This window comes from Neofelis nebulosa, chromosome 5 (genome assembly GCF_028018385.1).
Source record: "Neofelis nebulosa isolate mNeoNeb1 chromosome 5, mNeoNeb1.pri, whole genome shotgun sequence".
NCBI lineage: Eukaryota > Metazoa > Chordata > Mammalia > Carnivora > Felidae > Neofelis > Neofelis nebulosa.
In genome coordinates, this window is record NC_080786.1 from 86,656,460 (window position 1) to 86,672,814 (window position 16,355).

General features: G+C 33.7%; 1 protein-coding gene across 29 annotated transcripts in view; it reads left to right on the forward strand.

The window, feature by feature from the left end:
- The window catches only part of DLG1 (discs large MAGUK scaffold protein 1), a 275,368-nt gene that overhangs the window by 156,111 nt on the left and 102,902 nt on the right, over positions 1-16,355 (forward strand). For 23 of the 29 annotated variants that reach the window (XM_058730919.1, XM_058730920.1, XM_058730917.1 and 20 more), the window contains 2 exons: positions 5,270-5,323; positions 13,519-13,569. In XM_058730919.1, coding sequence (XP_058586902.1) covers positions 5,270-5,323; positions 13,519-13,569 — 105 coding nt within the window. The remainder of the gene's footprint in view (positions 1-5,269; positions 5,324-13,518; positions 13,570-16,355) is intronic. The other 6 variants (XM_058730926.1, XM_058730933.1, XM_058730935.1 and 3 more) reach the window with 1 other exon arrangement.

The window sequence follows — 16,355 nt, forward strand, 5'->3', positions numbered from 1 at the left end:
TGCCCTTTAAATCCTCTGGATGTCACTTGAACCAGAGGGGGAGGGACTTGTATCAATGGGAAGACGACAGTAATGGCCACTGCTTCTTTGTCTGCACCTCTGTGATCAGAAGCAGCAGTTAGCAATCAGAGCACAGATCCCCTATATTTGGAGAGTAGGTTTTTTGTCCCTCCTAGTTTGTGCAAGTTTTGTGCCAGCAACTCCAAGAACACTTGCAAAGCTAACTGTTACAGGGCAGAGGGGTGGGAGTTGGACAGCTGCTACTGTGCTAAGAGCTGAGATGATTGAATTAACCACAATTTACCATCCAGTACTTCCCCTGAAGTTGCAAGCCTCCTATAGCCTATTCTGGGATTCAGTAGAATTTCAAAATAGATATATCAGATAGATTCTGCCAGTGCAGTTGTTGTCTAGATGACAAATTTGTGTTGCTTCCTATTTTGCCATCTTCTCAGAATCCATCCTATTTATTTTTACATTCACTCTAACTTAAATTGATCACCTAAGTGATAGCATTTAACTTTTTTAATGCAATGTCTCAAATTAGAATCCAAGATGTGTTCTGGGATTTGTAAGTTCTTCATATGAAAAAACACTTTTTTTATAATTTAGTAGGAGAGAAGGAGACTGTCATTAAGCAAATAACATAATGAAACTTTGATAAATAGTAAGAAGGAGAAATACAATGCACAGCATAAACACATTTTCTAAACTCCTAATTTTGGCCTGTTTTAAATAACGAGATTTTAGAATTATTTTAACAGTTTGTTTTTTTTAATGTAATACTGCTTTCTGAAATTGTGTAAGAATGCTGCATTGTGTTACAGCAGCAATCCCTATGAGGCCCGTTATTAATGAGATGGAATAGTAAAAATTTGGATGAGCAAAATTATGTTTGAGTCTTGTTATTGATACTTGGGTCAAATTCTCAGGGGTTTGTTAGTTCCTCTTTTTGGAATATCCCTTCTCCCTTTAGTAAATCTCTAAGTGAATTGTAGGACTTTATTATTGTCCTAGTTGAAACATACACAATGGTATATGTTGTTATATATACTATATACAACGGTATATGTTGGTTTCTATGGTTGACAACAAATTTTCCTTTACTATTTGCTGAATCCTCACACAGTCCTCTTGGGTAAAGGCATGTGTTGCTGTCCCTTTATAGATGGAGAAAATGAGTTTCAAGAACACTTATGACTTACCTATACAGTCAGAGTTACTGAATAGTAGAGTGAGATAGAAACATCATTAGAACCAAGTCTTTTGATGTCATTTGAAGTGAGGTGCAGGGAAGAGTTTTTCTTCATTTGAAATAATTTTCAAATAGATTCTTCTTAAGTTTTTTTGTTTGACTCCTAAGCAGAGCTGATAATTTCATGTCACCTGTTCTGCTACCCACTATCCCATTTACAGATCCCAAGGTCTTAAGCTAACCAGATTTGCTACCATTTCTGATTTTAGTGTTCTTCCTACCTCAGCTGTTTGAAAGTATGTACTTTCTGTGGCCAAGTTTTTCTGCATCTCTCCCTTCAGAAGTAACCTGTTCTTTAGCTTTTTGTTGCTAGGGTATTGTGCCTTTCTGCATTGTTTATCATAGCCTTCAAACACATTAAAATTGTGCTACCCGTTTAATTTTCATTCCTACCTCCTTGAGAGCTTTGGAGGATTACTTTGTCAGATACTATTTCTGTATTTTGTGATACAAGAATTTAGAAAATCTCAAGTGATTAGATAAGAGTATAGTGTATTCCAAATTAAATGTTTTAATTCTCTGCCTTCTAACACAGTCTTAAATATTTTTTCTTTATTTTAGGCAGTTAAACTTGAGGCAGTCAGATCATGCCTCTTGTGCTTCATTTATTATAGGCTCTATTTGAGACCATCTTTTATGATCTTTTTAAATGGCTAGGTTTTCTTATCCTGATAGTACTTTTGGTTGAAATTCTTGCCTAATCCTCAATGTGAACATTCCTGGTTTTTGTCCAATTTCATGTTATTAGCATCATTTCCCTTCAAATATGATCATTCCCACGTTAATTATAAGATACATATAAACATAACTTTATTATATATTACTGTGTTCTTTAAGTCAAAATTACAGATTATTCCACTCATCTATATTTTTTATTTTGAACTGAACTTTAAAGTTGAAATCAGCTTTATGATGTGAATGCTAATATCTTAATAGCAACTCTAACCTATAGTATTTCACAACTGTCTTAGTTATTCACATCCCACAAACTGAATAGTTGTCTCAATATAATTTTTTTGCTTTACTTTTTACTATGAAAAATTTCAACATGTAGAAAATGTAAATGAAATGTAAAGAAATGTAATGAAATGTAAAGAAATTTCAAAAGTCCTTACATGTAGAGGCAGTAGTAATAAGGTGAATTCCCATGTATACTCATCACTAAACTCCAACAATCATCAACTCATGTGCACTCATATGATCCATAATCCCTCTCATTCCTGACCTCTCATTGTCATTATTTTATTTGAAGTATATTTAACGCATTGTATCATTCAATATCAGATAGACTTTTTATATGACTAGAATCAAAAGATAACTTCTGTGCAATGATGATGATAACAGACTTTTTTCATTGTATGTTTGTTAATAAATGGGCAGAGGGAACCAAAAGGCTTTGTTGCCTTAATTTTTGAAGAATGTAACTTCTTTTGTGACTTTTTTTTGTGTACCCTTTTCTTTCTTGCTATCCTCTGTAATTGCTTGAGCAAAATAAGGTAAAGTTGTGCCCTTAATTTTTTTAATGAAGTGAAATATTATGAATTTGAGGAATCTCAATGGGTCACTGGGAGATGAATAATTTCAGATACTCATAAAATCTCAAATGTCTGTAAGTTGACTAGTTTTACCTAATAATCTTATATAACTAGTATTTGTACTTCATAGATTTGGTTTTCACTAAATCATCTGAAAATAGATTATTACATTCAAAGGTAGAACTGCATGTAAAGTATATTTAATTTTTATATATAATATTTTTATAATATATAATTTTATATATAATAAAATATTCTCATTTTTAATCTGCTTCATGTAGCCCAGTTGCATATAATATGGTTGTTTAACCATGCAACTGTGTTGTCTTTAAGCATTTTATCGCATTATCATCCAGATGTAGTACTTTGCTGAAAATGGCCTAAAACATTTGAACTCTGAACACTTACCTCTTAGAAATGCCTGTATACTTGGAAGAAGATGGTTATTTTGTGTATAATGTTTCTTTCATGTAGGTTTTATGTATAATTCTTTAGTTAATTGGGATAGCAGAACTATTAATGTTTATAAACATATCCTAAAATTTGTTTAAAGGATAGTTGTCTTTTTGAATGTATGTAAATGTCATTTGATATGGTACATTTATACTCATATAGAAGAAAGATAATTTTGAGGGGGGATCACATACGTTTCTGGTATGTATGTCTGGATATGTTTTTCATTTGGTGTTTATTGCATTTTATTCTTTAAATTTTATTTCATCTACATAATAATTACTTTCCAGCTTACCCAGAAAACCATGCCTTTTTCAATCCATACATAATTAGAGATATGTTATTCTACTTGTTTTTTTGTTTGTTTTGCTCTTGAATTTTTGACCATTGTTATTCAGTGAGTTGTCTAGAATAACGGGTGGAAAGCGATAATTACAACTGAAAATAGAGATTTTTTTTTTTTCTGGGTGATAAAAGATTGGAATCTTCGTGGTAATAGAAAAACTTCTTCTTGGGAATAGAAAAACTAATGATTTCTGACAACTCAGGAAGAGTTCTTTTTTTTTTTTTTCTCTTTCTAAGGCAATAAATAACTATTAAAATAATTTTATTAGAAAGTTTATTAGAAAGTTTCAATAGGAAGGGACAAACTGGCAGCATTTTTGAGAAATAAAGAGAGGGTGTACACTTTTCAAATGACAGAGAAGATTATTTCAAATAGCAAAGTTTTAGGCCTAAGAAATTATTAACTTCATTAAAGCAGCAATGTTATATGTCATATTTTCTGGGAACTGTGATATAATAGTAGAACCCTTAAATTTAAGTGTAAAGAACAAGTAAAATGTAACTAAATGCTTATTACATTTTTTACATATTTTTTTAATTTAAAAAATTTTTAATTTATATCCAAGTTAGCATATGGTGGATATTTTATTTTTAAATTTTATTTAATTAATTAATTTATTTATTTATTTTTAAATTTACATCCAAATTAGCCTATAGTGCAACAGTGATTTCAGTAGATTCCTTAGTGCCCCTTACCCATTTAGCCCATCCCCCCCTCCCACATCTCCTCCTGTATCCCTCTGTTTGTTCTCCGTATTTATGAGTCTCTTCTGTTTTATCCCCCTTCCTGTTTTTATATTATTTTTGTTTCCCTTCTCTTATGTTCATCTGTTTTGTCTCTTAAGGTCCTCATATGAGTGAAGTCATAAGATTTTTGTCTCTCTCTGACTTATTTCACTTAGCATAATACCCTCCAGTTCCATCCACGTAGTTGCAAATGGCAAGATTTCATTCTTTTTGATTGCCAAGTAATACTCCAGTGTGTGTGTGTGTGTGTGTGTGTGTGTGTATTAGGTATAAGATTATTATATATATATCATATATATATATGATATATATGTGTGTGTGTGTGTGTGTGTGTATATATATATATATATATATATATATATATATATATATATACCACATCTTCTTTATCCATTCATCCATCAATGGACATTTGGGCTCTTTCCATACTTTGGCTATTGTTGATAGTGCTGCTATAAACATGGGGGTGCATGTGTCCCTTCGAAACAGCACACCTGTATCCCATGGATAAATGCCTAGTAGTGCAATTGCTGGGTCGTAGGGTAGTTCTATTTTTAGTTTTTTGAGGAACCTCCATACTGTTTTCCAGAGTGGCTACACCAGCTTGCATTACCAAGGAAGAGTTCTTATACAAAGAATATTTGTGGATTTTTTAGAAGGCTGGTTAACTTTCTCACAGATCTTAAGAAAATTATGTCTGTTTTAGCAGAAATAATTTATTTCTCAAAAGCAAATCAAATTTAACTGTTTATACTTAATTCTTTTCATCTTCTGGTGCTGGAAACTGGCTCATTGATTAACATATGAAAAGCTCATATAAAATTAAAATTTAAGAAATAGCAAATCTTTCATATGCTTCTAACATTTATGGACATTAATAATTAATGTGTCAATTTTCCTGTTAAGCTAACACGTTTACAATTCTTTCTTTAAGGCAAACCCTCCTCCAGTACTGGTCAACACAGATAGCTTGGAAACATCGAGTTATGTAAGTTCAATTTCCTCCACACATTTAAATAATTCTGCTTTACCTGTTCAGTTTTTGATACATATACAAAGGTAACATCTTCATTTTCTTTAATACATTGGACTTGTGATGTTCTGTCACTAAGCTGTAGTTGTTAAAGTCAGTGAAGCAATACTGTCCTTCTTTGGTTTTTTTCCCCATACTTATGCAAAGCAGAAATGTTGAAATAGAAATTTAGGGTTTATTTTTTTAATGATTAATTTTCACTAGAGGCTATCTCTGACTAGTAGTCACTTAAACAATGCCATATATTCAGAGTCATTTTAGAAATCTATTTGAGTGACTTGATTTTTAGTACCCAGGCATATATGTATATGTTCACATGTTAAAATAGTTATAACTTTGTATTAAATTGATTAGTGCTTCTCTGTAAACTTACTTTGTTAAAAAGCCCTTAAAGATAAATAACCAGAACAGCAGAATCTAATCTAACATTTTTTTACTCCAAAGGAAAATGTCTTCAGAGATGTTTAAGTAGAAGTAGTTCCTGTGCTTTTTTTTTTTAATCAAATGGTACATAATTTTATAGACTGTAAGTCCTTTTTTCCTTGTTTTTGGATTATAGTTGATTGCAGTCTGTATTTTAAAACACTGCCTAATCCAAAATCATGAGGACGCTTAGGTTTTCCTCTAAGAGTTTCATAGTTTTAGCTCTTGCATCTAGATCTTTGATCCATTTTGAATTACTTTTATATATTGTGGAGGTAAGAGTACAGCCTCATTCTTTTACATGTGGGTGTCCAATTGTACCATCACCATTTGTTGAAAAGCCTATTCTTTCTACATTGAATGGTCTTGGCACCCTTGTAGGAAATCAGTTATTAATATATGGGTTTATTCTGGATTCTTAATTCTCTACTATTGATCTTTATGTGTATCCTTATGCCAATACCACATAGTCCTGATTACTGTAGCTTTGTAATAAGATTGGAAATCAGAAGGTATAAGTCCTTCAACTTTTTAAGCTTGTTTTGGCTACTCTGGGTTCTTTCCATTTCTGTATAAATTTTTGGACCAGCTTGTCGATTTCTGCACGCAACAAAAGGGCAACTAGGATTTTGGTAGGGATTGATTTGACTGTAGGTAAATGGGGGCAGTATTGCCATCTTATCAATATTATATCTTCTAATCTGTGAACACAGAATGGCTTTCCATTTGTTTACAACTTTAATTGTTCTCGAAATGTTTTAATTTTCACTGTACGAGTCCTACACTTCTTTTGTTTAATATTTATTCCTGAGTATTTTTCTCTTTTAATGCTATTTATAAATGGAATTGTTTTTCTTAATTTCATTTATGGATTTCTCATTGCTAGTGTATTAGACTATAATGGAATTTTAGGAATTCATTAGAAACATAATAGATTTTGATCTTATATCCTGCAACCTTATTGAACTCATTCATTAGTTTTTTAGTGTGTAGATTCATTTGGATTTTTTATATAAGATCATGTCATCTGCAAATTGAGATAGTTTTACTTCATCCTTTACAATCAGAATGTATGTATGTATTTATTTATTTATTTAGCCTAATTGCCCTGGCTAGAACCTCCATTATTTCAGTGTTTAATAGAAGTGGCAAGAGCAAATATCCTTGTCTTATTCCTGATCCTTGGGAGAAAGCTTTCAGTCTTTTACCATTAAGTATGCTGTATTATACTCGATTTTCAGTATTAATTGATATAATTTTATTGGCATTGGGGTTGATTCTGTCTCTGTGCATTCCTATACTTTTTTAAATAGTAAAAAAATGTTAGGGGAAGGCAAAGTTAAGGACAAAAATTCTCAGTTCTTACTGATTTCAGTAATAAGATGGAAATGAAGTAATTTGTTGAAATAATTTCATCTGTTTGTCTTTTTTTTCCTTAAGACATACCACAAATAGTGAAGGTTACAAAAATTCATTTGATTGGACTTTGGTAGTTTTCTTACATACTTAAAGCTTCACTTTTTCGATCTATATCGTGTAATTGATAACTGTAATATTTTTAAATCAGCCTAAATGCTGCTCTTCATTATTCAGTAAAATCTTAATGTAAATTCTTTTGGGGTTAATACTTTGTATTTAGTTATGTTAATTCTTCATTAGGAAGAACATTTTCTGCTTCCCAATACATTCTTATTTTTAGATTCTTACCTTGTAATAGTTTAGACTTTGAAGTTTTTAATTGAAATTACATATTAATAGGAACTATGAGTCACATGAATACTGATAGATAAAATCTTGACTTTCAGTATCTTATAGTTAGAAAGGAATTACTGAGTTGAACCTACACAACAAGGAATTAGTAAATTAAGCCTCCTTTTAAATCTTCCTTTGGAGAACTCTTATACTGACTATGTAACAGGATTTGTCTGTCCTGTTTGGATATATCAGTGTAGGCTGATGAGAAAATTAAAATCTTTGGGTCTGTAAGGGACTGAGGATATCTATGTTACAATTTTTCCTCTGCCTCTTTATGGCATATATGTACCCATAATTAAAGCAAATTATATTAAAAAGAAAAAAATTTTACAACTTAATAGTTAATAAGTGCTATTCCAATATACTAGCAGTAACTAGTTGGAAATGAGTCCATTAACTCTGTCAATAAAATATGAAATACCTAACAATCAGCTTAACAGGAAATTATAGAGCTTGTAGTAAGAAAACTATAAAACTTTGCTGATGGCATAAAAGAATACCTAGGTAAACAGAGAATAGCTCTTATTGCTGAGCAGGAAGATAACACAGAGATCCTCATTTTCCCCGGATGAATCTGTAAATTTGATATAATACCAGTAATAGTTCCCAAAATGAGAGTGTGTTCAGGTGCAGGGAAGGAGGTGGGAAAGGAAGGGAGAAGGGGTGAGAGAAAAAGAAAGGAAGAACTTTAAAATTTAGTTTCTCTGTTGCACTAACCACATTTTAAGTTCTTAGTAACTATATGTGGGTAGTAACTACTGTATTGGACAAGGCAGATTATAAAATATTTTATCACAGAAACTGGACAGTGCTGATGTATAGAAAAGTAAAAACTCAAAAACAGCCAAGTAAAATTTAAAATAAAAGTAACTGAGAGATTTCCCTACCAAATAATAAAACATATTATAAGACACCATTAATTAAAGCAGTGTTGTTCTGGTCCAAAACCAGATAGATCAATGGAATACAATTTGCCTTTGATATATGTTGTATAATCTTATTTTTCTTTTGTGGCCAGGTTTTTTTTAGATTAGTTGCTCTTGATTACAGCTCTGTAGGGTTTTTTTTTTTTTCCCATATATGTTAGAATTTTTTTTTTTTTTTTAATATTTAGGAATTTACCAGCTGTTCTTAAATGTCTTTGCTATTTGTGCCTTCCAACCAGACTGCTGCCATAATTTGTTCACCAGTTTACTTTTCTCCATTTGCTCTCCATTTTTATTTTATACTACCATATTTCCTTTTCTGGAAAATCTGTTAAACCTACTTGATGCTCAGAAACTTGAAAGAATATTTCTCATTGCTTAGTACAGCATTCAAGACCTTTCACAGTCAGACCCCGGTCGACTTCTAGTTTCTGCTCCAGCTTTGACCACCTACAGAAGCCCATTTTGTTGATAAGAATAAATTCAAAACCTAGAAAATATTAGCAATGACAGTTCTCAGGAACTATTCTAAGTCTGCTCTTATATTTTTAAAGAAGAAAAAAAACTATTTTGTTAATAATATATTTACTTTGCCTGAAGATTGATCTCTCTCATTTTGTTCCCATGTTACCTCTCACCCTATCCTGTTAATTGAGAGTAATAAACCTTATATAATAATATAAATATTAGGCAAGCATTTCTTTCCTATTGGAAAAGAGGAAATTTTACCTTTTGTAAAATTACAAAAAAAGAAGGCTAAGCAAACCATTTTGTAGTTTTGCTGGAAAACATATTGCTGTTGAAAATATTAGACCACCATTGCTTTTTTTACTTTTATTGTCAATGAGGTGATACTTACAAAGTAATTTTTGGCTTTGGTAATGTACTTGGCATTTTGAAGCCCAGTTTGGGTATGTGTAATGTTGTATCGAATTGTCTCTATATATGAAATAGCAGTTTTAAGTTATTGAGGCATTAGAAATAAAGTCATTTGGGGTCCATATTGTCTAATCACTTTTCACCTTTTTATGATCACTCTTATCTAGCTAGAATCCTCACTAGATATCAATGACTTAGCATTAAATTAAGCACGAAGTACATTTACCATATGTTTACCTTTTGAGAAGGCTTAATGGTAAAAATATCAAATTTCTTAAAGCAGAAATCATAAGGTCACAATATAGGAATTTTACTTACTGACATCAAAAGGGCCATATAAGCACACTTATGTTGAAATGTTTTCCAGAATAAAATTTCAGAGTATTTAGAAATAAATGAACAAAAATAGAGCTCAGTGTAGCAGTGCTGGAATTTGGCCAAAGCCATATGCTGAGGAAAATGTATTACCTTTAATGGATGAGTTGGGGCACCTGGATAGCTCAGTCAGTTGAGCAGCTGACTTCGGCTCAGGTCATGATCTCATGGTTGGTGGTTTTGAGCCCCGTGTCGGGCTCTGTGCTGACAGCTCAGAGCCTGATGCCTGCTTTGGATTCTGTGTCTCCCTCTCTCTGTTCCTCCCCTGCTTGCACTCTCTCTCTCTCTAAAATAAATATTAAAAATAGAAGAGTAATCAGCATAAATGAAATAGGCGTTCAGCTCAAGAAGCTTTAAAGAAAGAATAAAGAATTGATAAAAAAAAAAAAGTAATAGCATAGAATGTGATAGATTAATCAGTAATATTAAAGCCTCTTTGATAAAGACTGAGACTTTTAGCAAGAAAATAAAGACTGTACAGATAACCTTTAGAGTAAGAAAAATGGTGTAGCTGCAAATACGAGTTTTGTTTGTTTGTTTGTTTGTTTGTTTGTTTGTTTTATACTCATAAAAAAGGACTTCCGGAGCACCTGGGTGGCTCTGTTGGTTGAGCGTTAGGCTGCACACTGAGCATGGTGCCTGCTTAAGATTTTCTGTCTCCCTCTCTCTCTGCCCCCTCCCTCATGCTTTCTCTCTCTCTAAGATAGATAGATAGAATGAACTTCTAGTCAAGTTGGTAGGATATGTATATGTATATGTATATGTATATGTATATGTATAAACCTCTTGCATTCTAGATGCCTAGAAATCTGTTAGGAGGTGGGGGTGGGAGGCCAGTAAACTATCCCCTAAACTGAGAAGGCACTTTGAGACCAAAAAATGAAGCAGACCACTCCTTAGACTTGACACAGTTTTTTATTTGCATGGCTGTCGGGTGGTCAACAGTCTATGGCAGCTGCATGGCTATTCTCTGCAACGTCTGGACCTTAGTTCACAGATTTTATAGAGCAATGGGACTTGCAGAAGGGCATTGTAGTGGGGCACCTGGCTGGCTCAGTTGGAAGAGGATACAACTCTTGATCTCGAGGTTGTGAGTTCAAGCCTCACATTGGGTGTAGAGATTATTTAAATCAGTAAACTTTTGGGGCGCCTGGGTGGCTCAGTCGGTTAAGCGGCCGACTTCAGCTCAGGTCACGATCTCGCGGTCCGTGAGTTCGAGCCCCGCGTTGGGCTCTGGGCTGATGGCTCAGAGCCTGGAGCCTGCTTCCGATTCTGTGTCTTCCTCTCTCTCTGCCCCTCCCCTGTTCATGCTCTGTCTCTCTCTGTCTCAAAAATAAATTTAAAAAGGTTAAAAAAAAAAAATTTAAATCAGTAAACTTTTCAAAAAATGGCTTAAAGAAAGAAGGGCATTGTAATGAGATCAGAGGAGGGTTCACATGCACTTAATTGACTACAAACTTTAATTAGATTTTGTGGTGCCACCTGTGCATGAGGAAGGGGAAAGACTATATTATCTCAATAGATTCGTGGGAGGCCAAAGCAAGCCTCATCCTGGCCTTGGCAGGCATTCCTGAGGTATGTATCTTAATTTCCAAAGGGTCCAGAACTCATGACACTGAGAGGTCATCAAGTGAACATGAACAAGATGGTGGGCCAAAGGTGGAGGCAGTATTGTCAGCACTCCGACAAAATCTGAGATTAAAAAAAAAATTATATGTGTAACATATAACATAATCTCATAAACATAATCTCAAAAACAAGAAGAAAAACTCTTTTGGTGAGAAAAAGAGCAAACAGTAGCAATTGGGCTTGAATCCATTATAGCCATGAGAACCCAAAAATGTAGAAGAGATGAGTTTTAAAAGCCCTCAAGAAAAAAACTCCTAGGACCTAAACTGGACCTGAATTAAGTGTTACTTTCTTACAGTATGGTGAAGAAAACAAAGTAGTTTACAAAAGACTTCATTATTCTGTTGTTTCATTATTCTATTGCTGTTTAACAAACCACCCTGAAACTTAGTGGCTAAAAAATAATTCATTATTTCTTATGAATTTCTGGGTTAACTGGAAGGTTCTTCCACTTTATATTCGTTGGGGTACTGGAAAAGTCTGGAAGATCCAAAATAGTCTCATTCACATGACTGGCAGTTGATGCTTGTTACTAGTTAGGAGTGCAGCTGGGGCTTTTGGCCAAGGGCCTCAATTCTCCTTCATTTGAATCTTTTCATATGCTATTTGAGCTTCCTCACATAATAGCTCCTGAGTTCTAAGCAAGTGCATTCTAAGACAAAGGTAAATATTACACAGCATCATTTGTGCCATATTCTTTATAACAAAGCTCATCTAGGAACTGCCTAGGTTGAATGGAAGGAGAACTAGATGACATCTCTTGATGGTAGGATGGTTTAGTCATGTTGCAAAAGAGCATGGAGGATGGAGGATGGGAGGCATCTAGAGAAATGCAGTTCATCACAATCCCTATTTGACTTGCTCGGGTATTTTGCGCAGCCTCATCCCATCAGAAATGTTAGAGCAAGGCTTGAACCAAAATTAATCTGATTATAAGGACCATTCACCCTTCACCAGTGACCCTCTCTCTGTGGAAATTCTTCCTGGAGGGAGTAGGGAATAAATTGGAAGGAATAAGATAGTGCTTGGTCTATAAGATGTAAACAAGAACGCTTGGGTGGCTCAGTCAGTTGAGCATCCAACTTCGGCTCAGGTCATGATATCACATTTCATGGGTTCGAGCCCTGTGTCAGGCTCTGTGCTGATGGCTCAGAGCCTGGAGCGTGCTTCAGATTCTGTGTCTACCTCTGTCTCTCTCTGCCCCTCCCATGATTGTTTGTTCTTTCTTCTCCTTCTCCTTCTCCTCCCCCTCCTCCTCCTCCTCCTTCTCCTCCTCCTCCTTCTCCTCCTTCTCCTCCTCCTCCTTCTCCTCCTCCTCCTCCTCCTCCTCCTCCTCCTCCTCCTTTTCCTTCTCTCTCTCTCTCTCTCTCAAAAATAATAATAATAATATTAAAAAAAGATATAAACAAGGACTTGAATGGGACATCAAATTTAGACATGAAATACATAAGTGAAATTTCTGACAACACTAAAGTAACAGATGCAGAGGTGGGAACTTGCAAGATATATAAAGGAAAGAGTAATAAGTTTTTCAAATTTGATGGTATGTAATGCTCATGAAGAGGTGAGTTATGTATATTAGGAATGAAGTTAAATGATAGATTGGGGTCACTTCATACAGAGCCTTATATTTGAGTTTCTGAAAGTTTTAGAGGGAGTATGTTAGTAGACGTGGGCTCCGAAAAGATCCATCTGTGTAAAACACATTAGAATGATTTGGGGAGTGGAGAATACTAATCCAAGAGATTGGGTAGATTACACTGGCAGTAATCCAGAAGAAATTAACAAAGGCTTGTACCAAGGTAGTAGAGATGACAATGAAGAGGTGATAGTTTTCAGAAAAATTGAAGTGAATGAGTAAGAATTAGTAGCTGATTAGATGTGTGGATCAAGGCAGTGAAAAGAGTTGGAGTTCCGTAATACTAAAAGCTGTATATACCCTTTCAGTATTTGAAGTTATAATATCATAAATGTCAACTCATTAATCACATTTGTACTCTTCCAGTCTTTGAAATTTTTACCTAAAACCATTACAGTAAAGCCAAATTATTTGATTACTATCATACTTAACAGGTTTGCATTAATAAATCATGCAAAAATTATGTCTCGACATTTCCAATTTTATACTCTAAATTTCTATGCTACTTCTTTTTTTCTCATTAGGTTAATGGCACTGATGCAGATTATGAATATGAAGAAATCACACTTGAAAGGGTAAAAACTTAATTATCTTAAGTTTCTTATGCATAAATCTGTTGCTTTAAGGAATTCTTTAAATATACTGCTCTTTCATATAGAATTAAAAGGAAAAGATCTTTTAAAAACAGAACTGTGTAATATTAGTTTCTTTTATAAATTCACGTATTATTAAATTAGCCATGGTGTTTTTAGAACATGTTGCCTTTTTTTAATAACCTTTTTTTAAAAAAATAAGCTTTTTATTTAAAATAGTTTTAGATTTACAGAAAAGTTATACCAAGAGTTTCCATTTATCCAGGCCTCAGTTTTGCCTATTGTTAATGTCTTACATTACTAAAATACATTTGCTTCAAGTAATGAGTCATATTGATACATTATTATTAACTAAAGTCTATATTTGGATTTCCTTAGTTTTTATGTTTTTCTCATTCAGAATCCCTTCCAGAATACCACATTACATTTAGTTATCATGTCTCCTTTAGGCTCCTCTAGTCTAGCAGTTTCTCAGATGTTTCTGTTTCTAAATTTTACATTTATTTATTTTTCATATAAAACATTGTTGATTCTAAGTATTTAGCATCCTAGTAATGTGGTTATTGTTATCAGTTTTCTTTTTTAGCAAAAAGAAAAAATAGCCATAGTTCTAATGGACAAGATCCTATCAAAAGTTTATGAACTCTCCCAGTCATATAACTTAAGGTTATGAGTTAGATGTGTAAATTTTCTTGAAACATTTACTCCTTAACAGTATCTGCAGTCAAGGGGTGCCTGGGTGGCTCAGTCGGTTAAGCGTCCAACTTAGTGGATGCGAGGTGATCTTGCAGTTTGTAAGTTTGAGCCTTGCATCGGGTTCTGTGCTGACAGCTCAGATCCTGGAACCTGCTTCGGATTCTGTGTCTCCCTCTCTCTCTGCCCCTTCCCTGTTTTGTGTTGTCTCTCTCACGTGCACACTTTCTCTCTTCTCTCTCTCTCTCTCTCTCTCTCTCTCTCTCTCTCTCTCTCTCTCACACACACACACACACACACAAAGATAAACATTAAAAAAAAGAAGATCTTCAGTCAATTGATGGCTATATTTTAGTAATACCACCTTGTCTGACCAGCATTTTGGGGAAATTGTTTTACAAAAGTAAATTTCCTAAGTAGCTGAGTGTCTGTATATTTCAAACTAAAATCCTAGATAATTAGATTTGCTTATTTCAAGCCAGAGTGAAAACACTCTAAGTGCAAATAGACCTAAAAGGGTCTTTTTACGTGTGTACTAGATTACAGGTACCACTACCTGAATTTGGATTACCTGTTCAAGTAAGATGGATGAGTAACTCTCAAGTAAGCATAGTATTAATGTATTATACATATTTTAATATGGTATTTATTTGGTGTTTTTCCACCTTACTTGAGATATAATTGACATATAATTCTAACTTTTTTATCTCACTTATTTTCCATCCTTTCCCGTGCCTTTTAAATTTAGTTAGGACTGTACTTTGTTTTTTCACTCTCTAAAACACTTGAGTACCAGGAATTGGAGAGGTGTTATTAAAAGATACAAACTTGCAACTAGAAGATGAATTAAGTTCTGGAGATCTCATGCACAGCATAGTGATTATAGTCAATAAGACTGTATTGCGTACTTAAAAATTGCTAAGAGACTAGACCGTAAATGTTTTTATTACAGAAAGAAATGACCATTAAGTGGCATGACAGAGATGTTAGTTAAAGCAATGGTTATAATCATATTGCGGTATATAAATATGTCAGATCAACACATTTTACACCTTAAATTTACACAATGTTATGTGTAAATTATACCTGTTTTTGAAAAAGCAAATAAAAAAAAAGAACTTGATTACCTGGGTGACTTGGTAACCTCATACAACCTATTCATACTATTATTGATATTCTAGCAACTCTTAAAGAGTTTACACTGAAAAAAATATTAAAACAGAATTGTAGGGCACATAATAGAAGGTATGTTTAAGCTGTTCAATATTAACGGTTAAGTAATCAGTTCAGATATATCTGCGTGTTTGAGTTGCCTGAAAGCCAGAGTTAGAACATTAAAAAGCAAAAACAAAAAAACATTTTTTAAATACCACTGCTTAGAACAATTGTCCTTTAAGACTTTTTGGTAGCAGTAGAAACTTTTCTTCAAAGAAATTATTCAGAAATATAGTATGTAAAACAAGTAAAAAGCCCTGCTTTGGCAAAATTGACTTTGTTGTCAGGAAAGCTCACCATTTGATTTCACATGTTGGGCTTTCAGTATTAAAAAATGTCTTTTGCTATTTGTGTGTCTTGGCTAAACATGTCAGGGATGGGGGAGTGGGACATGTCAAGGATGATGACTTAGCAGATGCAGTTTGGTCATTTTAAAATAAGCTGATGGCAAGGTTAGCAGAAGAAAAACACCATTCCCTGTCCCATTTTTTTTTAAAGCTGAAATAATGTTAGTTTTACCTATCCAGAAATAATTGCAGCAGCAAGATCACATCAGTTTTTTACTCTTAGAGAAATTTGCCTTACCAAGCATGAGTGGATACATTCTAAAAGAAAGAGGCCTAATAGCAATACCTCTGCAGAAGGGTGACTTGTCCTAGTACAAATTGCCTGCACTTTTAAAGAAAGAACCATAGACTAGACTCCAAAAGTACTCAGTACCTACTTAGAAGTAATACCTTTGAATTCTTTTTTTTTTTTTTTTTTTTAATGTTTATTTTTTGAGAGACAGAAACAGAGCATGAGCAGGGGAGGGGCAGAGAGAGGGAGAGACAGAATCCGAATCAGGCTCCAGGCTCTGA